This window comes from Rousettus aegyptiacus, unplaced genomic scaffold, assembly GCF_014176215.1.
Source record: "Rousettus aegyptiacus isolate mRouAeg1 unplaced genomic scaffold, mRouAeg1.p scaffold_m13_p_7, whole genome shotgun sequence".
NCBI lineage: Eukaryota > Metazoa > Chordata > Mammalia > Chiroptera > Pteropodidae > Rousettus > Rousettus aegyptiacus.
In genome coordinates, this window is record NW_023416310.1 from 72,274,882 (window position 1) to 72,302,714 (window position 27,833).

Sequence of the window (27,833 nt, forward strand, 5' to 3'; positions counted from 1 at the left end):
GTCGAGGCGGCGCGCGGCGCGCGGCGGGCCGGCCTGAGGCCGGCGGCGCGGCCTTCGCCATGCCGGGGATGGTGCTCTTCGGCCGGCGCTGGGCCTTCGGCAGCGACGACTTGGTCTTTCCGGGAATCTTCGAGCTGTTCCTGCGAGTGCTGTGGTAAGGGCGGCGGGCTTGCGGGCGCCGGAGCGGGGCGAGCCGTCCGAGCGTGGCGACAGTGTCGTGTCGCCGGGCGCCTGCGGCGGCTCCCCGTTCCACGGACGGCAAACCGGGCGGGCCCAGAGCGGGCCGGCGGCCCGGGGTCGCACGTCCCCGCCGCGGGGACAACACTCCCCCGACCCTGCGCGGCGCCGCGCCGAGCCTGCGCCCTGCGAGCCGCCGGGCCGTGTTCGCCGCGGTGCGGGCCGCCGCTGCGGGCCGGGGGCGGCCGCCCGCATCCTTCCTCCGCCCTGCGCGCGGCCGCGCGGCGTCTCGTGCCTGGCACGTGAGGGCGGCAGGCGGCGCCGCGCACCGACTGCCCTTCTCGAGCCGGTCGTGGCCGAATTCCGTGAGAAGCCGACGGGCTTGCTCGGCACACACGCGCTCGTCCTTCGGAGCGTGGACTCGGCGCCCGGGGGTCTGTCCCAGAGGGCCTGAGCGAGGACCGATACCGGGGTTATTGAAAAAGCGGATTCTTGAGTGGAAAGGAATAAAAACACGCGATGTTATGAGCTGCTGCTCAGTCGTTTCATAGTTTTCAGAGCCAGGTCTTTCTGAGACCATTTCCCATGATTATTTCTAGACACAGAGTCATAATATCACAGAACTGACAAAAACATAAAAAGTTATCTAGTCCATTCCCACTTGGACTAAAATCCTTAGTCTGGGCTCGAATCCTTCATATGGTGTTCTCGCCAGATGGTGCTCTGCCCTGTGCTGAAAAACGTCCAGTGACAAGTCACTAATACTTCGCACTGTTTGGTGCTGTATTTCATTCTGCGCTGAAACACAAAATGCATTCATGAGCCCACAGTACTTGTCCTTTCAAGTTTATGGGTGTTCACCACGGAACATCGTTGTATATAACTTGCTAGAGACTCCCTCATATCTTGGATCACACACGGCACATTACAGTGGGTGTTTATCAATTGCTTGTTATGTGGAACTAAAAATTCCCATGTTAATTTAGCAAGCATATAGTGTGTCGATTTACCAGTCACGTATTTCTGAGTCACAAGGGGGCTTTTTGCCAGCACTTTAAATTAGATTTGCTTTCTTAAGGCTGTGAATGCCTCTCATGTATTACGGTGGGCTTAGAATAAGAGCGATGGTGTAAGCATGGGAAGTATAAAACTCATTTTTCAAAAGTCGCACTCTCAGTTGACATAGATATTTTATTGATGAACATTATATTCCAAAACGAACCTCACCTTGTTTTGGAAATATTAACTCTTTTTATTTCTCTTTATCGTGTTCTACAAAGCAGCTCCTTTGATCTCATTTCTGACCCTCCCTGTTTCTGAACAGGTGGATTGGCATTCTCACTTTGTACCTGATGCACAGAGGGAAGCTGGACTGTGCCGGCGGAGGCCTGCTCAGCAGTTACTTGATCGTTCTCATCGTTCTCCTGGCAGTTATCATATGTACCGTGTTGGCCATCGTGTGCGTCAGCATGAAAGGTGAGGAGTAGCTTTTTCTATTTGACAATCTATTTTAACAGCTTTATCAAGATGTAACTCACATGCCAGACAATTCACTCATTTGAAAAATACAGTTAAGCGACTTTTAGTGTATTCACAGACTTGAACAGCGGTCACCACAATCAATTCTAGAACATTTTCTTCTCTCTCCCCCCAAAAAATCCTGCGCCCATTAGCCATCACTCCTCATTTCTCCCAAATGCCCTCAGCCTTAGGCATCTACTAATCTACTTTCTTTCTCTGCAGATTTGCCTATTCTGGACATCGTACAGGTGGAATTGTCCACTATGCAGCCTTTTGGTCTGGCTTCTTATTTTCAAGATCCATTCATGTTGTAGCATGAGTCAGGGCTTCATCCCTTTTGATGGCTGAGTAATACTACATTGAATGGATAGATCATGTTTTACTTATTCATCCGTCAGTTGATGGACATTTGGGTTGTTCCCACTTTGGCTATTACAGATGCCACTGCTGTGAGCATTCACATGTTCTTGTGTAGATTTATGTTTTCATTTCTCTTGGATACGTACCTAGGGGTGGCATTGGTAGATCATATGGTATCTCTGTTCAGCTTTCTGAGGAACTGCCAGACTGTTCTCTCACGAGCTACACCATTTTTCCTCACCAGTTTCTAAGGGTTTCAGTTTCTCCATATACTCAATGCTTATTATTATGACTTTTTTATCATAGCCATCCTAGTTGATGTGAAAGGTATATCATTGTTCCGATTTGCATTTTCTTGATGAGTAATGATATTGAGCACTTTTTCATATGCTTATTAGCTATTTATGTATCATTTTTGGAGAAATGTCTATTTAGATCATTTGCCCAATTTTGAATTGGGGTATTTGTCCTTTTATTAGTGAGTTACAAGAGTTACATATCCTTAGTGATAATTTTTCTTCGTGTTACCATTTTCTGCTGACAGTCTCTTACTAAGAATGGCTCTGAAAATGTTGGCGACCTCCCTCGTGGATCGCTTTGGTCCATAGGGTGAGCCGAGCACTCTGGTGACTGCTAGAGATGCATCAGTAACCACACCTCATCAGGCAGGCGGGGCATGCTTCCATCTAGCAGGTTCCAGCTTTTATCACTGCCCGAATCAGGATGTAGGAGGCATACTTACCATTACAGATGGGGAGGGTAAACCTGGGAGGGAGCAGCTGGTACAGTGGGTGGGACGACAGAAGCAAGATCTCGGCACTTTGGAATGATAGACTGAAAGTTAAAAGATGGGCACTTCACGAGGAGAGAGACAGAGAAATGTTAGCGGTGAGGTGTTTTATTAAAACAATACCATAGGGTTTGCATGACCGAGAAGCACATGGCGCGCGGTCACTTACTACAGAAAACTATAGAAAATAGAGCTCTGTGTATTTTAGTTGACTTCTGAAAACATGGGTACCTGGAGTCTGGATCAAGGAAGGTCCTAGTGCTGTGGTCTGTGTCCCCCAGTCTGGATTGTCCTTGGTGCTGGATGCTGAAGGAAAGGAAAGCACTGAATGTGTACAATGTGGCTTTAGCACTAGGAAATTGTTAATGAAGTCAGAATTTCTGAAAGGTGAAATATTTACATTGGCGTCGATTCAGATATAGCGTCATCTAATTTATTTGCCGTTTCTGCTCGGGTCACATTCTGGTTAGTACGCCCAGTTCACAGCTGTGGTAGTGGGATCAGATTTGAAGCAGTAAGTGTAAGCTTTTCCCCCTGAAGTCTTTTTTCCTTCAGATAGTCCTGGTGGTGTCAGGGCACATCCACACCCCCGTGATGGATGGCCGTCTCCACTCGGCCCTTCCCCCCAGGCACTTGCCCAGCCCCGCACCGCACCACCACACAGGGTCAGAGCTTGCAAAACATCTGCTGATGGTGAGGGGCGTTACCTGTGGGTTGCCTTCCCAGCAGCCTCTTCTAGACAGAACCCAGCCCTCCCATTTCTCACATACCAGGTGTAGGTGTCAGGGAAGCTGGCCCTTGGCCTAGCTCAGGAGCGGTCCTCATGTCGGTGATTGGTTCAGGAATGGACATGTGACCCGTGTGGGCCAGGGGAATTCAGGGAGTTCACTGAGTTCTGGGGAAGTCCCTCCTTGCTCCCCTAGGAGCACATTGTTTTCCTTCTGGACGACGCTGTGCGTGGATGAGCAGCCGAGTTCCTGGTGGGGGCAGGCCGGGGCGGGCTGATGCTCAGGGGACAGAAAGAAGCAGCGCAGGGAACCGTGGCGCCTGCCCTGGCGCCTGCCCTGGCTCTGCACTTCCGTCCTGTACGTCCATGCAGACCCTTCTTGTTTTAAACCAGTTCGAGTTGGATTTTGTTACTTATGGCTAGAGCATCACAACTAAACCGAAAGCAGCATTCTATAAACACATGTTAGTTTAAATGCCAGTTTGTTACAAATGATTAACATCAGATGCATTATTAAAAATATTATGTAAATTTTCGTGAAAATTACCATAAAGTTAAAAGGCAAATGGGAAAAAATATTGTAACACGTGAGACTTAGAGCCAGTCTCAATATATAAAGGCTTCCGTGATAAATAAGAAAATGGGCAAAGGTCACGAACAGTTAAATTAACATAAGCAACTTCTGTGTATATGAAAAATGTTCAGCTTCGATCGCAACAGGAAAAATCCACCTAGGTCACACACTGGGTTGGTGAGGCTGTGCCAAAACCACAGCTCCTCTTGTTGGTGGGCCTGTGAATTGACTGCATCTCTTGGAAGCCCAGTTTGGCTGTGTGTGTGAACCAGTTTTTTCCTGTATATTTCAGTGTGCGCAAAGAAGTACTTATAGGAACATTCTCTGTAGCACTGTTTATAGGTACAAAGGATTGGAACAAACGCAGCGCCCGTCAGCAGGCTGCTGGTTAGGCTAAGTGTCATTCGTCTAGATGGTGGTCTGCTGTGCACCTGTTGAATGAGCAGAGCTTTGGGAGCAGGTGAGGAGAGAGCCCCCGTGAGCAAAGGTGCAGAGCACTGTGTTAGTCGGCTGCTTTTTCTGGAGGGGATGTATGTACATGACACGTTTTGTTCACGTCCGGACTCTGGGAGGCTACACCTGTCAGTAGTTTACTTTTAGGAAGGTGACCCAAGGATGGGGTCAGCAGTGGAAGGAAGGCTGAGTAGGCACTTTACACCTCCTCGAACTGTTCGAACTCTTTTGCCCTTTACACACATTGCCTGCACAAAATCAATGTTTATTTTTTATTTACAATTGTAAAATTTAGATATATTTTTTTAATAATTGTTAACACCGGTGTATTTTATTCTCGATACATGGATATTCTATTGCCCCTTTTGTTTCCTAAGTCATCTCAGTAACAAATCTGTCTTTTGAGCTGAAAGATCACGTTTACTAAGCTTTTGGATGACAGATCTCTCTAAAAGAAACACTACAAGCTGTAGGGGGCATGTGTGGAACAAACAGAATCGGTCATTTTTATCCAAAAGACTGAAGCTTGTGCATTTACCTCTCCTCTCTTTCTCGGTCATCTGCATAGCTTACTTGGGAAGAATCTTGGTGTTCCTGGGGTGATTTCTGGCTGTGGTATGACAGCCTCCCTGGTGGAATCCTGCTCTTCCCACCACGTGGGCGGTTTAATTAATGAAGTTCCACCCTTGTGACACCTACATCCTCAGAGAACCCTCGACATGCGTGGCCTGCCACACACCTGGTTTTGTTCCTAGGACATGTTGCTTCTCCTCTGTGTTTGCGTCCCTAAAGCTCGTTGCTCATTTCACGCTGAAGGAAATCACTGCCGCGGCTAGACGTGTCGGACCACGGGGTCTGTGGCAGGCCTGTCTTTTTTTTCTAGCGTAAATGGCTGTGCCTAGGGGAAGACGAAGTGTCACTTCGCCAGCACCGTGGGGGACATGACACTCAGGGACGGAGCTGTGCTTGCTAATTCTGGGGCACTGCCATCGCGATGCCCACTGCAGCAGCCCGGTCCACACCAGCAACTCTATCTTGAGAAGAAGATAAATATCTAAATAAAATAAATATGTTTTTCGGGCAGGCATAACGATATAAAGGTTTTTTTTTCAGTATCTTATTTCTTTTCTGGAACCTTAACCAGAACCTCATCTCCTGCTTCCTTATTCGGGTGTCGATTTCAGTCATGCTACGTGAGCGTGTTGGAGTTTCAGATCCCGGTGCCGCTGACAGTGTTGGGGTGTGCTCCTGTCTGGAACCCCAGCCCTCCAGGAAGCAGTGGGTGTGCAGATGCTGTTTCCTGTTATTTGGGTGATTGGCTGTTGTGCAACAGCAGGCTCCAAATATAGAACCGATTTTTTTATGCCCTCACTGTCCCTCTGAGAGAGGGTTCTGATTCATTTACCTTATAAGATTCTGTCTTTGTGCCAAAAATGAGGCCTGATAGTGTCTGTTATTGTAAATTTGACTTGTAATTCATTCATTCTAATGGAAGGTAATTGGAAGAATTTAAAAGCTATTCCTTACCAAATCATTCTTTGGATCTTAGGTTTCTTCCAGTCATTGTATTTGTTTTAATCGTATGGCATTTTCGTATTACTTAAATTAGTGTTTATCACACTTTTTCCTGGAGGGAGAGAGTTGATGTTTTGCATCAAGAATTGAAGCACATGGGCCCGTATTGATATTTGGATTTGTTTTACAAATGCAGTAAAAAATGTTGTATCTAAAATGTTAGGCTTCTCTGAGTGGTCTTGAACGTCAGAACTGTTCATTTCCCAAAAGCGAGGGGTCACGCAGACCTGGATTATGTTTCAAAAATTAAGTACCAGGCTCTCTGAGCCTCAGGATTCTCCTTTGTGAAATGGGGTGGTGACTTATCTCACAGTCCTCGTGAGGATTAAAGAATAATGGGTGTAAAGCGTTTGCATGGTGCCTGGATGGATGGAGGTTCAGACAGGGGGTGAGCTTACTTGTTGGCTGTTTAGAACTTGGGTGACTGCTTATCTGTTTGTCCCAGCATAATTTTTAATAGCACCTTCCTTTGCTCTCAAAAGTATCCCAATTTGGACAGTGATTATTTGGTCACTGATTATCCGGCTAGAGCTCCGAAGTGTTTTTAAACCCCGGTAAGTCTAAGAAATGAATCTGAGGCTTTTTGTCATGTTTCCCATCCCTAACTTTGTCACTTGCTCTTAAACTTGGGTGTTGATTTCCAGTTATAAGAAGTCAGATGGCGGGAGTCCATACATTACCAGTATGAGCTCTAAGAGCTATATTTTCGTAGAAAAGAAGCTCTTCATCTCCAAGGAAGCAAGTGACCAGTGTGAATATTTTCTGTCTTGCAGGAACCATCGGTAATCCTGGACCGCGGAAATCAATGTCTAAGCTGCTTTACATCCGCCTGGCGCTCTTTCTTCCAGAGATGGTCTGGGCCTCTCTGGGGGCCTCCTGGATAGCAGACAGTGTTCAGTGTGACAGGACAGTTGTGAATGGCATCATTGCGACCGTTGTCGTCAGGTGAGGTCTTCCCGTCATCTCTTTCAGTTTCCTGTCACAAATGCACAGAGCCTTGCATGTCGTGGGCAATCTAGAACCCTTAAACATATGAACGAAAAGCCTATTGATACCTTGCGACGTGGCAGAATTCTTCTGGTTTTACTGAGAGAAACTGGAGCACTGGGGGGAATGGGCCGGGGTTCGGGCCAGGGCCTGCAGAGAAGTTCCGGCTGCTTCCATGTCCAGGCTGCAGCTCTGTCCATCAGACAGTTCCTTTTTCCTTTGTGGTCTTCACTTTTAGAGCTCTGATCTTTGTGGGGCCCAGGTTAGTAATAGGCTCATAAGGAACTTTCTAGAAGAAACAAGCTGCTCACCTCAGCCAGGTTCTGGGAGAGCCACGTCTGCCTTGGTAACTGGAGCCACAGCGCCGTGGGTGCAGAACCTGACGCTCCCGGGGGGCTCCTGGCTTCCAGTCTGGCTGTCGGACCCACAGTCCTCAGCCCTTCCCTCTCTGTTTTGCAGCTGGATTATCATCTTCTCCACTGTGGTCACTATTATCATTGTCTTCGACCCACTGGGGGGGAAAATGCCTCCGTATTCCTCTGCTGGTCCTGGTCACCTGGACATTCACGAGTCAAGCCCGTTACTTAACGAGTCGAGCCAGTTACTGACCGGCCTCAGGACAGCAGCTACCAGTGTGTGGGAAACCAGAATCAAGCTTTTGTGCTGCTGCGTTGGGAAAGACGACCAGACTCGAGTTGCTTTTTCGAGCACGGCCGAGCTTTTGTCAACCTACTTCTCAGTAAGCCAACGGGGTCCGGTTTTGTCTTTCTTGTATTAAGCGAATGCTTCTTACGTTAAGACGAGTGCGCTGTGTTTTGAGCCCGTTCCCCAGTTCACAGAAAGCAGCTCTAGAGAATTTGTCAACTGTGGGTGTCCGTGATGGGGAGGTAGCCCCAGGACAAGTACTTGAGTCCTTGGGAGTATTAATAGGGCCCTGCGTTTGCAGACCCTGCCTCCCTGGTCAGCACATCCTGGTGTCGACAGCCATTTATTACACTGGCAAGATTTTGAATTTGTTTTTAATGAACCGAATACGTTTTTAAGAAACAGGTACAATTTGTTTTCTCACGTCCTCCATCCACCTGGCACACAGCAGATACCAGGTACTCTCAGACCTTGGTCTCTCACCGCTCTGATGCCTGGTAGAAACAATAGGCTATTCTGCCTCTGGAGGAAAGTTTGAACGGATTATCGCAGTGTGGAGGGTGCCATTTTTCTAGAGTGGTTCTTCAGTGATTTGAAAATAATCGTTTTCCTTTCACATTTAATGTGTGTCTTTTCGTGTTTTGGCCTCTGGGAAACTGCCGTCACGTTCACCGCTGAGGCCCAGGAGGGGAGAGGCGGTCTCTGACGTCCTGCGGGCCCGCGGTCTCCTCGCCTCTCTCTTGTCAACCGCGCTGCCCAGCAGCAGCCTCCATATGGGGATTAGAGGAGAGTGTGCCCTAAATCATTTTAAAGGAGTGCTTCGGCCCAGTGTTAAAATAGTTGAAAAAAGAGGAGAATCTGGCTCCTCTTAGAGGATGCCAGCCTGCATCATAGGCAGCACCGATGGCTCAGTGGCCAGGCAGCCACGTGACCTGCTCTTTCCTGTGGAGCAGAAGTGCCCGGCTGTGGCTGAGGGTCCGCGCCTGCCCCCACAGCCTCCTGGGGGAGAAGGGCCAGGCCCGGCTCTGGAGACTCACTCTGTGGCCCGCCCCGCTCGGGGCTCTTTTGGAGGCCGGCTGCACCCAGTGAGCGTCAGGTCAGTCTCATAAGTCTCTGCCGTGGACCTTTCAACAAAACTGTCACAGCATCTTGAGCACCGAGGACATAAACGTGGCTGAAATTGGCCATTACTACAAAAGTGGAGAGTTTACACATTTCCTCTCTCACTTTACAAAAGATGGGAGGTAGATTAAAAATAGCTGTCACTTGAAGTGGAATTTGAAAATGGAGATCTACAAAATTTTTATGCTCTCCAGCGGATTTGTCCGATGATGCAGGGTAGTAAAAAACATTTAGCTCACATATAGAAGGAAATATAATACTTTAAAAATACCTTTTTACATATAACTGTATGTGTGTGTGTGCACGCATGTGCGTGAACTGTATAAAACGGATTTTAAGGAACCGTGGCACTTCCTGCGGGGTTTTAAGGCAGGCCCTGTAATTCCCCCTCCAGGACACGGACCTGGTGCCCAGTGACATCGCGGCAGGCCTCACCCTTCTCCATCAGCAGCAGGACAGCGTCAGGAATAGCCAGGAGCCTGATGAGGTGATCAGCCATTCCCCAGAGCCCGCCCAGGTGAGCACTGCTTCTGCTGGGTTGTGCAGTTTCAACCTTCACACCCATTTAGAAATCTTAAACAAACAAGCCAGCAGCAGTCTCAGCATTGGCTTACAATCAGATTGGGGTGCTTCCCATGAGCTGTGGTTTGTCCCTGTCAGGTTGGGGCCGCCCCTCACCACCTGGCGTTCAGGTTGAGGGAGCTCGTTCCGGCCGGCTCGCCATCCATGGCAAGCGTTCTCAGGAAGCCGGCTGTGTGTGTGCATGTGCGTGTCAGGGCTGCCTTGCGGGTGGGACCTGTTCCTCCCCGGTAACGTGTTGGCTCTTTTTGGGCCTGGGGACCAGAAGCAGTTTGGCTTCGTGGGTGAGCATTTTCCTACCACAGATTTTTGTGCTTTTGAAGGAGAAAATTCCACATAGATGCACGTGTTTCTCTTCACCTGTTCAAACACCTAGTTCCCAGAGGCCCACTTGTGGCAGTGGCGTGGGAATCTGCTAGTCTTCACCTGCATCGGGCAGGAAGCCACTGGCTCATTCCCCCTGGAGCCAGATGTGTCATTAGTGTTCTGTGCCACTAAAACGAGGGCCCCTCTCGTCTGTGCTTAAGGATCATTTCCCTGTGGCCGTCCTCAGGGAGGTGTGATCAGTGAGGAGGGGTAAAAGGGGAGGCTCGGGGGTGTGGGTGCGGGTTGAAGGTCTTAGTGTGCTGCTGACCTCTCCGTAACGCATCCCCCTAAGAAAAAGCTTTTCCTCCTCTCCGCAGGAAGCCGACTTGGATGCAGAACTAGAAAACTGCCACCATTACATGCAGTTTGCGTCAGCCGCCTACGGGTGGCCGCTCTACATCTACAGAAACCCCTTCACGGGCCTCTGCAGGATCGGCGGCGACTGGTAGGCCGGCCTGCACTGAGGCCTCCCCCCTCCTTCCCGATGCTGCTTGCTCTGGTGCCCATACTTTATCTTCTAAACACAATCGTATTCTCCTTTTTAAAAAACTTTTTATTTTAAAAAATTTCAAAGACTGCGAGAGCAGTGCTAAGAACTCCCACATACCTGTTACCTCGAGCCACCAGCTGTGACTCTTGTTTGTGACGTGCTGTACCACTCCCTGTGCACACATACTTTGTCTCCTGAACCATTAGCGATCTGGTCGCAGGGGTCATGCCCCTTTACCTCTGATTGCTTCAGCCTGCATTTCTTAAGAACAAGGTCATGCTTTTATACAACTACAGTGCAATTAAAAACTCAGAAAACATCGTTAATCATTAGCTAAGTTACAGCTTATATTCGGAGTTTTCCAATTGTCCCAATAAAATTTTCATAGCAGTTTTTCCTCCACTCCAGGGTTATGTATCGCGTTTCGTTATCACATCTCCTTAGTCTCCTGCAGTTTGGAACAGTTTCTCAGTTATCGTTTATTTTTCATGATGCTGACATTTCGAAAAGGGCAGTCCGGGTACTCTGCAGGACAGCCCTCGGTTTGCATCTGTCCCGTGCTTTCTTCATGAGATTTAAGTTGGACATTTTTGGCACGAATGCTGCACGAGGAACATTGTGTCCGTGCTGCGTCACAGTGGGAGACACGCAGTGCCCATGCACCCCACTGCTCGTGATCTCAGGGTCTCTCGGTCCTCGTTGATTTAGTTTTCTGAATATGTAAAGCATTAACACGATTCCAGAAGTCAGAACCCTAGTAAGAAGCATGCACAGAAATGCACTGTCTGCTAAAGGCCATCGCACGTTAGCCAGACCAAGTCCTAAAAACCATAAACTCTCGTCCTCATATTCGCTAGGAAAGCAGGGCAGGGGCCTGACGTTCCTTGCTAAGAGGCTCGGTTGTCCCGTTTTTAGTTGCAGAAGGAGGACGACAGACTACGACCTGGTTGGAGGGGAGCAGCTCCACTGCCACTTTGGCTCCATCCTGCAGACGACGGGGCTGCAGCACCGGGATTTCATTCACATCAGCTTCCACGACAAGGTGCAGTGTGCCAGCGCTTCCTGACGCCTTTGGGGCCTGGGCCCTTCGAGATTCTGAAGGAAGTTACAAGTTTTTACCCCAGAAAAATGTGGCCACACTCCCCCCACCCCCCATCTTACATACCACTTCAGGGGCTTTTCAGACCTCCTGGAAGCCCGCACAGTTCTAACATAGATGGAGCAAAACGTCTTCGTCGGGTGCGATGCTGGGTTCCCCATGAGTGCGTCTTTTATGGGGGGGACAATGAGTTTACCTGCGTGTTGATCGCACGCAAGTGTCTGGAGTTAACCAGCCCCGTTTTGGGGTCTGAGCGCCACGCACAGTGTGGTGCAGTGGGCCCCACAGTCCAGAGAGCGTTGGGATCGCTGGGGAATTAGTGGCCTACGGAAGCCGCTCTGTCTGGTTTCTACGCCCCGTCCTTGGTGTGGCTCCGCAGCTGTCCCGGCGATTCTCATGCAGAGGTCAGAACCGCTGGTGTATGGTGGTTTTCAGCTTCGCTGCCTCGTAGAGCCTTCTGGGAGCTTGTAAACCTCCAGAGGTCTAGGCCACAGCCCGGATCATTTAAATCAGAGTATCTGCCATTGAGGCCCCAGCTCAGGAGCCCCCCGCTGACCCCAGGGTGCAAATGATTTGGGAACCACTGGTGAGTGTACTGCTCTCCAGCCCAGTGGCTCCCAGACTACTGTATTATGAGTCACCTGGGGAGTTGACAGAAAACCCGAGGCCCAGGCCACATGCCGTCCCGGGCGACACCAGCGTACCTGCCGTGTGGCCCGGCACTGCGCTCACGCTGAGCGATGATGGCAGGAAGAGCCGAGGGCTTTTAGAGGAAAGTATTTGTCAGAGGGTTCGTGAGTGCCCAGGGAGTCCCTGTACAGCGTCACAGTCCCTCTCCTGTGCAGGTCGGCAGTCGTTCTGCCCTGCTTGCTTCAAGTACACAGCTGTCCGCCACAAGCAGGTGGCCCTCATCGCGGGTTGCCGCCATCGATGGATTGCTTTCTGTCGGCACAGCAGCCAGGAGAGAGGTGCCATTGCGTCCTTGAAGATAGCACTGCCGACGTTTGCTGGCACTCACGCGCCAGGAGAGGGGCGGGGCTGGGTCCCCCAGCCACAGCTGGGCCTGCCTGGCGCCACGCCCGTGGTGTTCTCCAGGAGCCCGGAGCCACAGCTTTGCCTGTGGTTGGTTCTGGGTGACGGTGGGGCTCCCAGTCCTGGAGCCTCGTGCCCTGTTTGCAGTCACACCCGGTGGGGACTCTGGTCTTGGCCACTGAGATGGCCCTGCCCCGCCCGAAGGTGGCAGGTGGCGGTGACCTGCACTGTCGTTGGTGAGCAGCACCTGTTGGTCCTGGCCCAGAGGAGCGACTTCTAGTTGGTTGCCACAGAAGCGGAGGCCTCAGTGGCCCCCCGCCGCTGCTGTAGCGAACGGGCGCTTCCTCGTAGGCACAGACACGTGTTCATGGACGCCTTCCACGTGCAAGCAGCAGTGCTCACTCCGCCGAGCGAGGCCGCGAGCCCGGCAATGCCCTGCTTCCCGCGCCGCGGGGACCGGGTTTTCATTGCTGCGCTGGACGCCGGGCTGGCCTCGCCGAGCCAGTCGGCGTGTGTGCTCGCCACTCAGGCCTCGCGTGTCTCTCCCGCAGGTGTACGAGCTTCCCTTTTTAGTGGCTCTGGACCACAGGAAAGAATCTGTCGTGGTGGCCGTGAGAGGAACCATGTCCCTGCAGGTAAGGAGCTGGATGCGGCAGCCCTGGGACGAGGGGGTGCGTCCCCTGGTCGCAGATGCCCAGACACCTTTGCCGGAACCGAGGCAAAGCAGTCGTGAGTTCCCGCGTCAGACGGGAAAACACTGGGACGGAAGACGAGGAAGCGAATCCTGGGTTGTGAAACGCTCCCTTTGAAAAAAAGATGAAGTTGTTTCCTTTTAATTGAGAAATGTCAGAAGCACGGATGTCGGCAGGGTGGGCCGCCCACTTGACTCCCTCGTGTGCCTGGCCCGGCCCCTAACCTGGGTGACTGTCCCCTCGAATTTTCTATACTCAAAGCCAGAAAGGGATAGTGAGTTAAGTAGTGCTGTCAAAAGTTGGACGTTGTCAGCTGCAGCTGCGGCCACCCGAGTTCCTGTCTGGATCTCAGCTGGACCAGCACACCGGCTGGTGCTCAAGGGCCTGCTCCGCAGATGCTGCTAGAACCGCCACTCTGCCAGGCCCAGCCCGGGGGCCCTCTCCCGCCCGCGCATGCCCGACTTCCTGCCCCGTGGGCATGCCGGGTGACTGTCCTGTCTCCGCGTCTGTGTCAGGCTCTGGTCTCTTGGCTGTTCCGCATCTCTTTGCCTGGTTCCTTCTCTCCTGACCCAGAAAATGTAATGAGGCTCCAGAGCCAGAGCCTCCACCCTCCACGGCCCTCTGACCGGTTCTGCGAGGCAGGGCCGGCCACGCTGGCTGGTGGCCCGGACGCCCTGCCCCTTCCCTCCCCCTGCGTCTGCCCAGAGGTGCCCAAGAACCCAGAGCCCTCACCTCCCGGCTCTGCCCCTCCATCTGGCCCCCATTTCTAGTGAGAACGCAGTGTCCGCCCACTGCCCACCGAAGAGCGTTCTGGCCAGGGGTCGTCGGTGTCTCCACTTCCTGCCGGGCCGACGTGTGGGGCCCTGCGCGGGCCGCGCGCTCTGCCCGCCTCCTCTCCGTTCCCGGCACCACGGCCTTGTTCCGGCCCCAGTCCTGCCTTCCCTGGCCAGTGACACTGTTTCCTACTGTGGTCTCTGTCCTCTCACCTTCCCAAGCTGCCCTAAATACTGTCCCCAGGTACCTTCCTGGAACGTGGGTCAGATCTTACCATTCCTCAGAGACCTCGAGCGACTTCCCACGGCCTTTAATACAGTGACATCACAGCTCTGCTGGCACTTTGTGACCTGACCCCAACCTGCCTTTCCAGTTCCCACTGGGTGCTCAGCAGGGGCCAGCGTTTCCCAGCCCTGGCAGCCAGCAGCCCCATGGAGCCTCGGGTAGTGTGGGGGTGGAGCCCCCCCCCTGGCTCATGGGTCCTGGGCTCACACCAGCCCCCTGTAGGCAGCCTCTGCCTGCATCCCCTCAGGGCACCCATGCACCTGCCCCCCCCCTTCCTGCGCAGATGCCTTTGCCGAGGGCCCTGCTGTGCCCTCAGGTGAGGATGCCTGCCTGTCCTGTGCTTCTGAAAAGGAGCTTTTCCTCTGGACTCTGGCTCAGGCACCACTTCCTCCAGGAAGCCTCCCCTGCTGTGCTCACCCGTTTTTCTGCTCCATCCGATGTGTCTCACCCTCCCTCACTGGACTGTTGACTGAGCCTGAGGTGTGAGCAATGAGGAAGAACAGGGTGCCCTTAGACATGTCCCAGGTCACCCTCCCCGCTGTTCGTCGTGGCCCAGAGCTGGTCGTGCCCCAGATCCCCTCAGGAGCCACCTGGGCACCTGGGTTTCTCTCCTGAGTTCAGGTTTACGGGGTCAGGTCTCAGCAGGCTGGCCCAGGAGACGGCGCCATCCCTGCTGTGTCTCAGAGGGACCCGCCTCCCGGCCTCAGACGGCACATGCCTCGCCCCAGCCTCTTCTTCCACCGCTCTTTTGTAGGACATCCTCACGGACCTGTCCGCGGAGAGCGAGACCCTCGACCTGGAGTGCGAGGTGCAGGACTGCTTGGCACACAAGGTAGAAGCCCTGGGGTTTGCGGTTGGAATGTCGCTAAGGAGAAGCTGAGAGGGGTCAGGACTTCCCCAAGTCCGAACGCCCTGTCAGGTCGAGCCGTGTAACCAGCAGGCGCCACGTGCCGAGCGCTGTGCTGCAGCTGGCGCTTTCGCTCTCGCGGTGCCCATGTCGGGACAGCCCCGCGAGGTGGCGGTGGTGGTTTTTTAAGAGAAAGAAGCACGTTCAGAGTGATCGAGTGACTTGCGAGAGGCCACACAGTCCTTGGGTTGTCAGAGCCGGCATTTGAACCCCAGTCGAACATTTTCCTTATAATTTAAGTAACACGTTCCAGTGGTGAAAGAAAACTTCAGTCCACCCCAGAGCAAACGAGACGGCCCGCCGCAGGGCCCGCCGGGGAGGCGGCCCCGGCAGCGCGGTCCCCGCCGGCCGGCATTCCCCGGCAGATGTCGCAACACCCAGTTCCCCTTTTGCTGTCGCCGGGCGGCGGGGGTGGGGGGCATGAGCTCCTCCTGAGGGTCTGGAACGCGGCCGCCCAGAGGAGGCCGTTGGCCTTTCTTAGGTTATAAATACACACAACGTAGTATTTTTCATTTTCACTATTGATGAGTGTAAAATTCAGTGGCGTTATATACGTTCAAATGCTGTATATCCATCACCACTGTCTATAACGAAACCTTTTTCATCATGCCAAACATAAACCCTGTCGTTAAATACTGACTCCTCTTCCCCAGGCCCCGGGAACCACCATTCTGCTATCCCTGTGAATCTGGTATTCTAGGGACTTCCTATAGGAGGAATCATACAGCGATGGTCCTTTTGTGACCATCCGTGTTGTAGTGTGTGTCAGTTTCCGTCCTCCTTAAGGCCGAGTGATACCCCAGTGTGTACACACACCCCTTCGGTTTGTCCACCCCACAGTGGACGCGGGGTCATGCCCATGTTCCGAGTGCCGTGAGTCGGGCTGCTGCGAACACGGGGTGCAGACGCCGGCTCGGAGCCCCGCCTCCAGCTCCTTCGGGCTGCCGGGGCTCGCGGCGGTTCTGTGCTTGACTCTCACAGGACCCTCGAGCCGGGCTTCCCACACGCCGCGTCACTTGGCGCTCCTCATCGACACTCACTTTCCATTCTTCTCACAGCCGCCCCTGGTGGGAGTGGGGTCGGGGTGGGGGCGAAGTGGTGTCTCGCTGTGGTTTCGACGTGCGTGGCCCTGGCGACTGAGGAGTCACAGCGCGCAGTGTTGACGTTTACGGGAGAGCCTGGGATTTTCCCGGACGTTACAGCAGCTGCCGTGGGGGGAAGGTGTCAGTCGGGGTGTCGGGTGGAGGGCGGTGGGCTTGTGCCATTTTTATACACGTGGCGGATTTTTTTAGCCACAGTGCATCACTCCCCCAGTAGTTGTTTTTTAATAAAATGCTTAATTTTTATACAAATACGTGTGACAGCAAGAGCATAGCTGCCCGGGATGGAGACGCCATGTCTACGCAGTGTTCCGTGAGGCGGCGTGACAGCCCCAGGCACGGGGACTTTTCTCCTTTAGCCCTCAGCTGTTACTTTGTACCTCAATTCACAAGAGCCCAGTTTAGCTAATACTAAGTATGCGTGAAAAAAAAAATTAAAATGTTAAGCCTTACCATAGAGACACGTCACAGAACACCTGAGTGCAGTGGGCGGGGCTGAGGTTCCGTTCTCACGGGAACTGGCTGGTTATGAGACTCCAGCCCGCAGCACTGTGGGTGGCATCTGTCACCAGCCGAGGCTGCCTCCGGCACCGTTTCTTCCAGTGACAGCTCTTACCCAAGAGCCAGGAAGGCAGCTGCTCCTGGCCCCGCTGTCCTAAGTTTTGGCTTTGCCGCTGTCCGCGGTAATTGGAATGCAAAGCTCTGCAGCTGAAAACGGTCTTGGCATTTTGCCTATGAAACACGTGCCAGGGAGACTCACGGCCACCAGCAGTTGTGATCCAAGTTTCGTCTGGCTCTGGCTGCCCCGAACTGGGCGCACGATGGGTGCGCCTATGGACGCAGAAGCAGGTGGGCTGCGCTGCGGACTCGCAGGCAGTGGAGGGAAATTTGGTGTCTTGTCAAGAAGTGCTGTCGGATGTACACAGAACATGAAACCCTGCGAGCTTTCTTTTGGTTTCTCTGCTGTGAGGCCAGGTTTGCATTCTACTCACAGCATCACAGAATTATTGAATCAGAAACTTCCAGTAGCTCTGGAGAGAGGCAGCCACAGCCTCCCACGTGCTGAGTTTCCCCTCCGCGTCAGAGGACAAGCTGCACAGGTGCCAGGCCTGTCTCGTCAGCAGGAAGCGCTCCAAACGCACGCAGGATTGTCTGCTGGAAGTGCCCAGCCTTCAGGAAGCTGCGGACAGCTACGTTTCTTAGGGAGTTTTACATTTTATTTATTTTTTGAAATGAAATCAAAACCTGGCCTCCCTCTGATGGTCTCAGTTTCGCCTTTGCAGGAACAGTGGGCGCTTGATGTCACTGGCTCAGAACTTTGGTTTAACGTCATCTTGAAAGCTGGGCATTTATAACCTCAACGACCCGCCACAGGGACTTGGCCAGAGTAAATGGTGATACGTCCATATGGCAATACATTATGTAGTTACAGAAAATGCCGTAGAAATATCTGTTGACACGGAAGGAGGTTGCTGACGTCACCCATGTGTTCATGGGAGTATTTATCGAGCACTTGCTGCATGCCAGCTCTGAGCAGCTGGTGTGGCCACTGTCCGAGACGCTTACTCCTACTGGGGGGGGGCAGGGTCACAAATGCGCGCACAGCATAAGCCTACCGTACGTCCTGACAGAAGCTGCCTCGTCTGACGAGCTCTCGCCACCTCCTTTGTCTCGTTTTTAGGGGATTTCTCAAGCCGCCAGATACGTGTACCGACGACTCGTCAACGATGGGATTTTGAGCCAAGCCTTCAGCATTGCTCCTGTGAGATTTTAATTTTGCTTTTATTTTCCCTCTGTCACTAGCCGTTTGGTTTTATAACCTTCACTCTTTCTACTTTTGCCCTGCAGGAATACCGGCTTGTCATCGTGGGCCACAGCCTGGGAGCGGGCGCTGCCACCCTCCTGGCCATCATGCTCAGAAACGCGTACCCAGAAGTCCGATGCTACGCCTTCTCCCCGCCCAGGGGGCTGCTGAGGTCCGTCTTCCTTCTCCTAAGTCAAACAGGTGCCACGTACCAGCCGTACTGTTCAGGCGCGCCTTTGACTTGTAATTTAATGGTACTTTTTCATCCTCAAGAGAAGTTTGCTTTCAAGTACTATTTAGTTGAAGAAAGAAGAAACAGCCTCTCATAGGCCTGACCATGGCTTTGATTTCCTAGATGACATAATGCTAAGATTCATTTTTTTATATTGACGTCTAATTGACAGAACATTTTTAGTTTCGGGTACACGGCATAAGGATTCAGTATTTATGCATACTGCAAAATGATAACAATCTAGTTAACATCTATTACCACACATCATTACAGAATTTTTCTTGTGATCAGAACTTCTAAGATTTAGCAACTTTTCAAACACGCAATACAATATTATTAACTGGTCGCCATGCTGTACATTACATCCCCATGACTTATTTTATAGCCAATGTTTGTACCTTTTGACTCCCTTCAACCATTTCGCCCCAACCCCCACCTCCAGTACCCACCAGTCCGTTCTCTGTATCTGTATCGAAGTGAGATATGGTATTTGTCTTTCTCTAACTTACTTCACTAACGTAATACCTTCAAGGTCCATCCATATTGTTTCAAATGACAAGGTTTCCTTATTTTTTATGGCTGAATAATATTCTGTTGTCTGTATATACATACTAATACATTTTCTTCATCCATCCATTTGTTGACAGACACTTAGGTTGTCTCCATATTTTGGCTCTTGTAAATAATGAAGTGAACATGTAGGTGCATGTACCTTTTCAAGCGAGTGTTTTCGTTTTCTTTGGATAAATACCCAGAAGTGGAATTGCTGGATCATATGGTAGTTCTATTTTCAATTTTGGGGGCAGCTTCCATATTGTTTCCCACAGTGGCTGCACTAAAGTATACCCCGAACAGTGCACAAGGGTTCCCTTTTCTCCACATCTTCACCCACATTGTTTTCTTTCTTCTTTTTTTTTTTTGATAATACTCGTTCTAACAGGTGTGAGGTGTCATTGTGGTTTCGATTTGCATTTCCCTAATAATCAGTGACGTTGAACATTTTTTCATGTATCTATTGGCTATTAGTATGTCTTCTTTAGAGAAATATCTGTTCAGGTCCTCCGCCCACTTTTTAATAGGATTTGGTGTTAAGTCGTGTTAGTCCCTTATATATTTTGGAAATTAGCTCCTAATGGGATGTATCATCTGCGAATATCTTCTCCCATTCAGTGGGTGGTCTCTTCGTTTTGTTGACAGTTACTTTCAAACGCTTTTTAGTTTAATGTAGTCCCATTTGTTTATTTTTCTTTTGTTGCTCTTGCCTGAGGAGACGCATCCAAAGTAGATACTGCTAAGAGCGAGAGCGATGTCAGAGAGTCACCTGTGTTTTCTTCTAGGATTTTTACGGTTTAAGGTTTTACATTTAATCTATTAATCCAGGTCTTTAATCCATTTTGAGTTTATTTCTGCATATAAGAAAGTCCGATTTTACTTCTGTTTTTGTGTGCATCTAGTTTTCCCAGCACCACTTACTGAATAGACTGTGCCCCATGGATGTCCTTGCCTCCCTTGTACGTTTTTGTTGATGCTCTTCTGCATCTGTTGAGATGATCATAATAGTTTTGTCTTTTAACTTTGTTAATAAGTAAGGATTTATTTCTGAATTCTATTCCATTCATCTATGTGTGTTTTTATGCCAATATCTTACTGTTTTGATTGTTGTAGCTTTGTAGTGTAGTTTGATATCAGGGAGTGTTATGCCTCCCACTTTGCTCTTTCTCAAGATTTCTTTGGTTATTCAGGATCTTTTGTGGCCTCCAAATAATTAGAACAGTTACTTGTTCTAATTCTGAGAAGAATCCCCTTGGTATTTTAATAGCGATTGCATCGAATCTGTTTATTGCCTTAGGTAGTATAGGCATTTTAACAATTATTAATCCTTCCAATCCATCAGCAAGGTATTTTCTTCCATATATTTGTATATTCTTTAATTTTCTTAACGTCTTCTTAGCTTTCAGAGTATGGGTCTTTCACCTCTTTGGTTAAATTTATTTCTAGGTAGTCTGTGCTTTTTTATACAATTGTAAATGGAATCGTTTTCTTTCTCCCCTTGGTCGTTATTGGTGTAATAGAAACACGACAGATTGCCGTATACTGACTCTGTGTCCTGAAACTTTACTGAACTCATTTATTAGTTCTAGGAGATTTTTTTTGTGGAATCTTTAGGGTTTTTATATATACCCAGGTACTCTCTAATATCTTTCAATAGTTTTATAATTTTCTCCATAAAGTCTTACACATCATTTGGGGGCATGTGCTGCTATTTTCCTGTTGCTGATATATAAATCTCAAAGAACTCTGCTTTTTGATTTTGTACCCAACAACCTTGTTAAGTTTTCTTAATTTAGCTGTAGATGCTTTTTAAAAAATACATGTATATATAATTTTTTTCATCTGCGAATGAGTTTTTTCTTCTTTCTTCCTCTTTTTGCCTTTCAGTGCTGATAGGACCATTAAAATGTCGTGTCCCTTTGCAGTCAGTTCCTTCCTCCCACCCCGAGGCAAACATGGGCTACTTTTTGTCGCTGTAGTTTGCCGTTTCTAGAATGTCATAAATAGTATTGTACAAAATGTCATCTTTGTGCTGCGCTTTCACTCAGCAAGGTGCATCTAGGTTGCACGAGTGTTTGCTTTATTATTCCTAGGTGTGTGTAGGATTGCCTGAATGCATCTTGCTTGAAGTTTGTTAGACTCTTTTATCTGTGAAGTCTTAGTCATTGTCTTTTCGTGTATTACCTCTACTCTACTCTCTTCTTTTTTGGGACTCCAACTGGGTATATATTATACCTTCTCATTCTGGTTGCGTCTCTGACTTCTCCTTCCTGTCTTCTGTATCTTTGTTTCTATGTGCTACATTCTGTATATATTCTTTGGATCTTTTTCTAGTTCACTAATTCTCTCTGCAGTTGCTTATGATGATGATCTTTTAAAAATATTGTTTTATTATGCAGTTTTCAAATATTGAAACTCAAACAAAAGCGGAGAATAGTGTAATGAGCCTACGCATTTATTAACATGATTAATCTCATTTCATACCCCACCCTACTTCCCAGATCCCATTTTCTTTTAAAACAAATCTAGACATATCATTTCATCTGTAAATACGTTAATATATCTCTAAAAGGTGCTTTAAAAAAGTAACAACTCCTTGATTCCATTCTCCCAATTTTCTCATAGATGTCTTATTTGAGTTGTTGATTTGTTTGAATTCAGATCCGAGCAGAGTTGTCATGTTGGGTATGGTAAATGTGTCTTGTGACTCTTTTCATGTATAGCTTTTTCCCTCCCATTTATTTGTGAAACCAGGTTATTTGTTCTGCAGAATCCACATTCTGGATTTCGCTTATTGTTTACTCAGTGTCACCTAACACGTTCTTCTGTCCCTTTGCTTGTCTGTATGTCACAGAAGATGGTAAATATGTCTAGAGACTTGATCGGATTCAGAGATAACTTTTTTCCTGGCTCCATAGTCTTTTTATGTTTTTTAAATTTTTTCCTCCTCCTCTCTCCTCTCTGGTAACCACTAGTCCATGTCCACGAGTCTCTCCTGTTTGTCCTGTTCACTTGTTGCTCTTAGGTATGTATCATATTCAGAGATTTTTTTGACGGTACATCTCAGTAATGGTGTGTGATTCTCGCTGCATCACACACGTCAAAAGGCACGTCTGCTTGTCTTTGCTGTGAGCAAATTACGATACGAGAGGTTGCAAAATGTTGCTGTTCTGTTTCTAGCATTCCTTCTACATGTACTAGCTGAAAGTTATGAAGAACTTGTCTTCAAGTGTCTGGCACCGTGAGTTAGGTCATGCAGGAAAGACATTCACTGTGCCCTGGCCGCAGGGTTCAACAGTGGCCGGGCAGCTGTCTCCCTAGGTGGAGTTGCTGCTTTACGCTGCCATCGTAAACTTGGCCTTAAACATCTTTGTTCAAAGTTTTGTTAAAGTTAAAATCCATTGCAGTTATTCTTTTGATATTCACACTACCCCATCTTTTGCCAATGGGAGTCCCCTCAAATTAGGCTCCTCATCCTGACACAAGCCCAGCCGTGTGGTGGTTTGTCTGCTTTCTGGTACTACAGAATATTCTCACGGTTTTGCCCTGCTCTGTATCTGGCGTCAAGCATTTCTCCGAGGAGTACCGTTTTCTTTGAGTGGAAAATGTTTCTTAAGAGACCATGATCTGGGTACCAGGGGTGCTCATTACCACGGGGCAGGTCAGTTTCTAGGCCTTTTCAGTGGAAAGAGGTAGGAAATGCTTTTATTGTTTCAAAGAAAAAATGTATTAATTTTGATACTTCCAATTTAAAGATCAGTGTTTTTACCTAAATTATTTGATTACATACTTGGTTTTCAGCAAAATTCTTAACTCTTTTCTCCTATGCTAAAAATCTTGGTTTCTGTCAGTGTTGACCTAAAATTTGTATTTCTTTCTCTCTTAATACATATATAGACGCATACGTAGGTCAGTAGCTCAGGTTCAGAATGGCAATACCAATACTACCTCGAGCAGTTAGAGACTTCTTTGCAGTTTGTTTTATCCTTAGGTCATAGTCCTACTAGGAAAGTACAGCCCAAGTTGAACGTCACTTAGGATTAGGTTCACTGTTCCATTTGACATTTTTGGATTCCTTTGTTATTTGGACTTACAGTTTTGTTATTAAAGGTACTGTCATAGAAGCCGACGATCCGCCCCCCTCCCCCAGTGCTCCCTCCTCCCAGAGGGAGCCATTTAAATATTTTATCATCCGTCCTTATTCTCCCCTTCTCAGATGAGACGGTGCGCACTACACATGCCGTCCTGCGTCTTGTATTTAACTTAAACAGTGAATCCTGAGGTCAGGTCCCAACAGTACAGACATCCCTCAGCCTCTCACAGATGCGAGGGACTCAGCCCTCTGAGCATGTGGCGTAGGTTCTTCACTGAACATAGTTCTTTATGGATGGACAGTTGGGCTGTTTCCAGCCTCCGCTATTCCAAGCAGTAAAAGCTGCAATGAATAGCCTTTTGCATCTGTCTTTTTACATTTTTGCCACTGTGTCTTTATTAGATTCCTCCATGTGGAGTTGCTGGATCAAAGGATATAGGCATAGCCTCAGTTTGCGGGTCTTGATTTGGTTTGAAATTTTAGCCGTGGTTTATTGTTGACGACGTATGTTGTGGCTTTCCTGCAATCTGGCCACTGAGTTGCTCTAATCGGAGTTTCCATGTTACTTCTCTTCCCCTTGAGGGGACAGAGAGCTGAGTTCTGTTGTTCCGTGAAAACTGACGTCTCACTAACCTGGCAAAGTCACTTGATTTCTCTTGGAAGCCCTCAGTGGGCAATATGATCATAAAACTTAATTAATTTTTCTTCTTTTGAAATTTCAGCAAATCCCTTCATGAATACTCTAAGAAGTTCACCGTGTCACTTGTCCTAGGCAAGGATGTGATTCCCAGGTGAGTCGGCTGGACGCTTCCTCTAGAGTTGGGGCAACTGAAAAGATGGAGTACTGAGCCTCAACCTGTTCTGTTCTTTTGCTAAACAGGCTAAGTGTGACCAATATGGAAGATCTGAAGAAGAGAGTCTTGCGAGTGATCGCTCACTGTAACAAGCCTAAGGTAACTTGTGCCCGGTACGAGGCCCTGCAGGAGCGTGGCCTCCCCAGGATGCTGTTTGTGGCTTCAGAGGATGTTTCTAAATTTAAAGCCTCTTAGCCTAGAGTGTTTGACACTTGCTGAAAGTTCTTTCCATCCTCTCTGTACAGACTTCTATCTGGTGTCCCATGGATGATGTCTAAGAAACCAAATGGCAAATTAAGCACACAAAATACCGTAACTAGGAAATAATAATATAGAACCATCCCTGTTCCAGTTAAGTGATGTGCTTTCTGTCATACTTCTTAGCCCTGTCTCGTGACTAACAGTATTCTGATGCCTTTGGTTCCAATGCTTAGAAAATAAGGCTGCCAAATACAGAGTTTAAGGTATACCATTTACAGGTTATATCTATGCTGTGGAATGTTATGCAGTCATTAAAAATGGTGGCATAAATTTATATTTACCAATAGTGAAAGATATCCACAATGCATCGAAAAGTTTGTTTTTGAAAGGCAGGCTTAAATGTGGTTCTCTGAGGTGTGATCCATGGCAGGAGAGGTTACATGGAGAGGTATGAGCTTTGACTGAAAAAGACATCAAAACGTGATTTGGTTTAGATAATAGGATTAGAGATGATTTTCACTTAACCTCTGTTTCCTAACTTCTCATGTGTTCTTGTTGCTAATTAGGAAAAATATTAAAATTTTAATACTTTACTCACAATTTAAAAAAAACTACCATCCTAATGTATTAGAGGGAAGAGTAAAACTGGTTTGCAGAATTACCTGAAAAGAAGGGTAATTTCCCCTCAGAATCTGCATGATTTGATTTTTAAATATCGCTTCTAGTGTGACGGCTTCATTGCCCAAGAGACACCTGAGTCAGGCCCACTGACCTCCGGCCCCCTCAGATCCGAGCGGGGCGTCTGAGCTCTGAGGGGCGCTGCCACCTGGCCCACAGTCCAAAGAGGTCTCTGGCGACGGTGAAGGTCTCTGAGTAACAAGCACGCTTGTCTTCTCGGGTCTCGCCCTTAGTACAAGATTCTGCTGCGCGGGTGCTGGTACGAGCTGTTTGGAGGGGACCCCGACAACTTTCCGACGGAGCTGGACGGGGGCGACCACAGAGAGCTGACGCAGCCTCTGCTCGGGGAGCAGAGTCTGCTGACACGCAGGTCCTCGGCCTACAGCTTCTCCAGCGACTCCCCCCTGGACTCCCCCACCAAGTACCCTCCTCTCTACCCTCCGGGCAGGATCATCCACCTGGAGGAAGAGGGCACTGCAGGGAGGTGAGTGCGGGCGGGGCCCCGTGTGGCTGCGTCCCCCCACCAGTGAAAGGAACACGATGTGGCCTTGAACTTGACGTCACGCTCGGCTCCTTGGTTTTCTTTTCCAGGTTTTCCTGTTACACCACTCAGTACACCGCCAGGTGGGCACACGAGTCAGAGTTCAGCAGGATCCTCATCGGTCCCAAGATGCTGACGGACCACATGCCCGACATCCTGATGAGAGCCCTAGACAGCATAGTGTCCGACAGGGCCACCTGCATTTCCTGCCCAGCCCAAGGGGGCCCACATGTGGACATGGTGTGACCAGAGCTGCTGGCGGCCACCCCAGCACGACGGACTCGGACTCACACTGTCCTTAAAGTGACTCAACGTCCGTGCGGTCCCCGTGACACCATGTACTAAAGGCACCGGAACGGATGGGCACCCAGTCCGCCGGTCTCCACGCCGGCTGGCCGTTTCGGGCGCGGCACCCACAGGCTCAGGATTTAGGAGAGCGCGGAGCTGATGGCAGTGCTGAGAACGGACGCGTGCGAAGCTTCAGTGCAGCTGCTTCCCTGGGGCCTTGCCGCCCCTGGCACCAGGGAGCCGCCGGGGCAGGGGTGGGGGTGCCAGCCAGGCTTACGGCCCTCCCGGGTCTGGTCTCCCGGCCTGTGGTCTCCCCCAGTGCAGGCCACTTCTCACTGACAGTCTTGTCCCTGTGGAGACGAGTCAGAGCCTGGCAGACAGCTGTACAGTTTATTTTACAACTGGATTTTCCTGGCTACACTAACTGTCCTCACTGTGAGGACGTGGACTGGGGCTTGCTCCTGGCCATTAAGGGTCGGCCCTGAGCTGCGACTGGGAATCAGGACAAAGCCAGCTCAGCAAAGTGAGCGAAGACCAGCTCCTGCTCCCCGAGCCGCAGTGCCGGGCCCTGGCCCTGTCGACACTGTGTGGTTGTTTCATCAACATCCGGCTCTTGGAGATGGACCAGTGGATTCAGAGGGCATTTAAAAAGTAAAGCACTTACACACGTCACTAGTGTCTACCGTGATGTGCTTTTCTACTGGAAGTTTCCAGGAACGTCTTTTACTGGATGGTTTTATAGCAATCTTAAGCATTCTTTCCACTGCAAACAACAAAATGAAGTCTTAAATTTTCTTGGTCCTGTGGCTAAAGAGTGCACAGACATCTGATTCCACCTCCCTTACCCCCACCCCATGAGATTCCATAAAATGACAGGAAAGGGATTTCTTTAAAAAGCATAAACTTACAAGAAAGGAGAAAAGAGACAGGAACAAATGAGAAGGCTCTAGTTGAACAGAATCCGGAGTGCAGTGGGGAAGGGAGGACAAGCCAGTCCACCTCCCAGCCCAGGTCTCCACGCGCTGAGACCGAAAAATGGTATCCAGAGACTAGAACAGGTGAAAATTAAAAGCATGAAACATGAATAAAAACGGATACCCGAAGAATGGGAGATAGGAGCTTCCAGATGGAGAGAGTCCACAGAACACGAGATCAAAATAAATTCAGGACACAGAAGACAGAGGGAAGACTTGAAAAATAAAAGTATTCCACTGCAAAGGAAATGGCTAAGTCGGGGAACTGCTTCCAAAAATCTGAAGTTATTTCTAACCTGGAATTTTAGAACCAGGCAAAAATATCAGAGTAGAATGAAGTTATTTTCAAAGATGTAAGGGCTCAAAAATGTAGATTTCCTACACATTCCTTCTCAGGAAGCTCTTGAACAATCTGTTTATCAAAATAGGAAGAAAATTTAAAAATGAGTCATGTGTAGGCAATAAACATTCGAGAAATGGTGGTCAGAGGATTCAGAGACTAGGGAAATGAAAATTGATGAAACACATAATACATCTAAACATCTTGAGAGATTTAGACAACAGATGGCAAGCCACAGTTAAGTACCCAGAAAACTAAGCATTACATAAAGATCCCAAAAGAAACCAAAAGTCGTCATGCGGGCAGGCCAGGATCTGGTGCCGCCCGGCTCAGCTGCATGCTTACGTGGTAATCACACAGACACTCATGGCGGCAGCAGCCAACACAGGAGCATGGGGAAGGCGTCGGGGGCCAGCGGTGCCCTGGGAGACAGCCTTCGTGTCTGCCATGACGGGAATGTCAGTGTTCACGGCTGAAACTGAAAACCCAACCAGCAATAAAAGCATGTGCTTTAGACTGACCCCGGGAGGGGGCGGTGGTTCCATGAGCCACCACCTGCCAGTGACTTAACCAGCCCTGCCTGTGTGGGGAAGCCTCCACGACAGCCCACGGAGGGGTCCTGGGAGCTTCCAGTTGGTGGACACTCGGAGATGCAGGGGAACGGCATGCTGAGAATAGCATCGAAGTCCCGCACCCCTGCCCCGCCCCTGGCCCCACGCATCTCCCACCTGGCTGTTCCTGAGTGATGTTCTTTTACAGTAAGCTGGCAATCTAGTAAAAAAAACAAAACAAAAAAAACAATTTAGGCATATGGAGGCAAATTATCAAAAATTAGTTAAAAAGTAGTTACACCCGAGGAAGGTAAAAGGGGAAGACTGCTGTCTTTGTAGCAAACCTTTATAACTTTGGTTTTTAAACAGTATATTTTATCTTTGGTTAAAACTCAAAAATAATATTCAAAATAAAGAATATTTCGACAATAGATTCTAGCGTGAACTATTTGTAGCACAATTTCCGGTTC

The 27,833-nt window shown here is 49.3% G+C and overlaps 1 protein-coding gene across 1 annotated transcript; it reads left to right on the top strand.

Moving 5' to 3' along the window:
- On the top strand, positions 1-27,794 carry DAGLB (diacylglycerol lipase beta). The gene is made up of 15 exons (XM_016155184.2): positions 1-154; positions 1,502-1,653; positions 6,951-7,122; positions 7,624-7,903; positions 9,326-9,448; positions 10,194-10,321; positions 11,282-11,408; positions 13,049-13,132; positions 15,003-15,080; positions 17,937-18,017; positions 18,104-18,231; positions 23,659-23,727; positions 23,817-23,889; positions 24,903-25,153; positions 25,261-27,794. The coding sequence occupies exons 1-15, from the start codon at positions 60-62 to the stop codon at positions 25,454-25,456; spliced, it is 2,037 nt and encodes a 678-aa protein (XP_016010670.2). The 5' UTR covers positions 1-59; the 3' UTR covers positions 25,457-27,794.
- The last annotated feature ends 39 nt before the right edge of the window (positions 27,795-27,833 follow it).

Coding starts and splice junctions, on each gene's coding strand:
- DAGLB (XM_016155184.2), top strand. CDS start 60: ATGCCGGGGATGGTGCTCTTCGGCCGGCGCTGGGCCTTCGGCAGCGAC. Junction 13,133..15,002: donor GAGGAACCATGTCCCTGCAG/GTAAGGAGCTGG, acceptor GCTCTTTTGTAG/GACATCCTCACGGACCTGTC. Junction 15,081..17,936: donor AGGACTGCTTGGCACACAAG/GTAGAAGCCCTG, acceptor TCTCGTTTTTAG/GGGATTTCTCAAGCCGCCAG.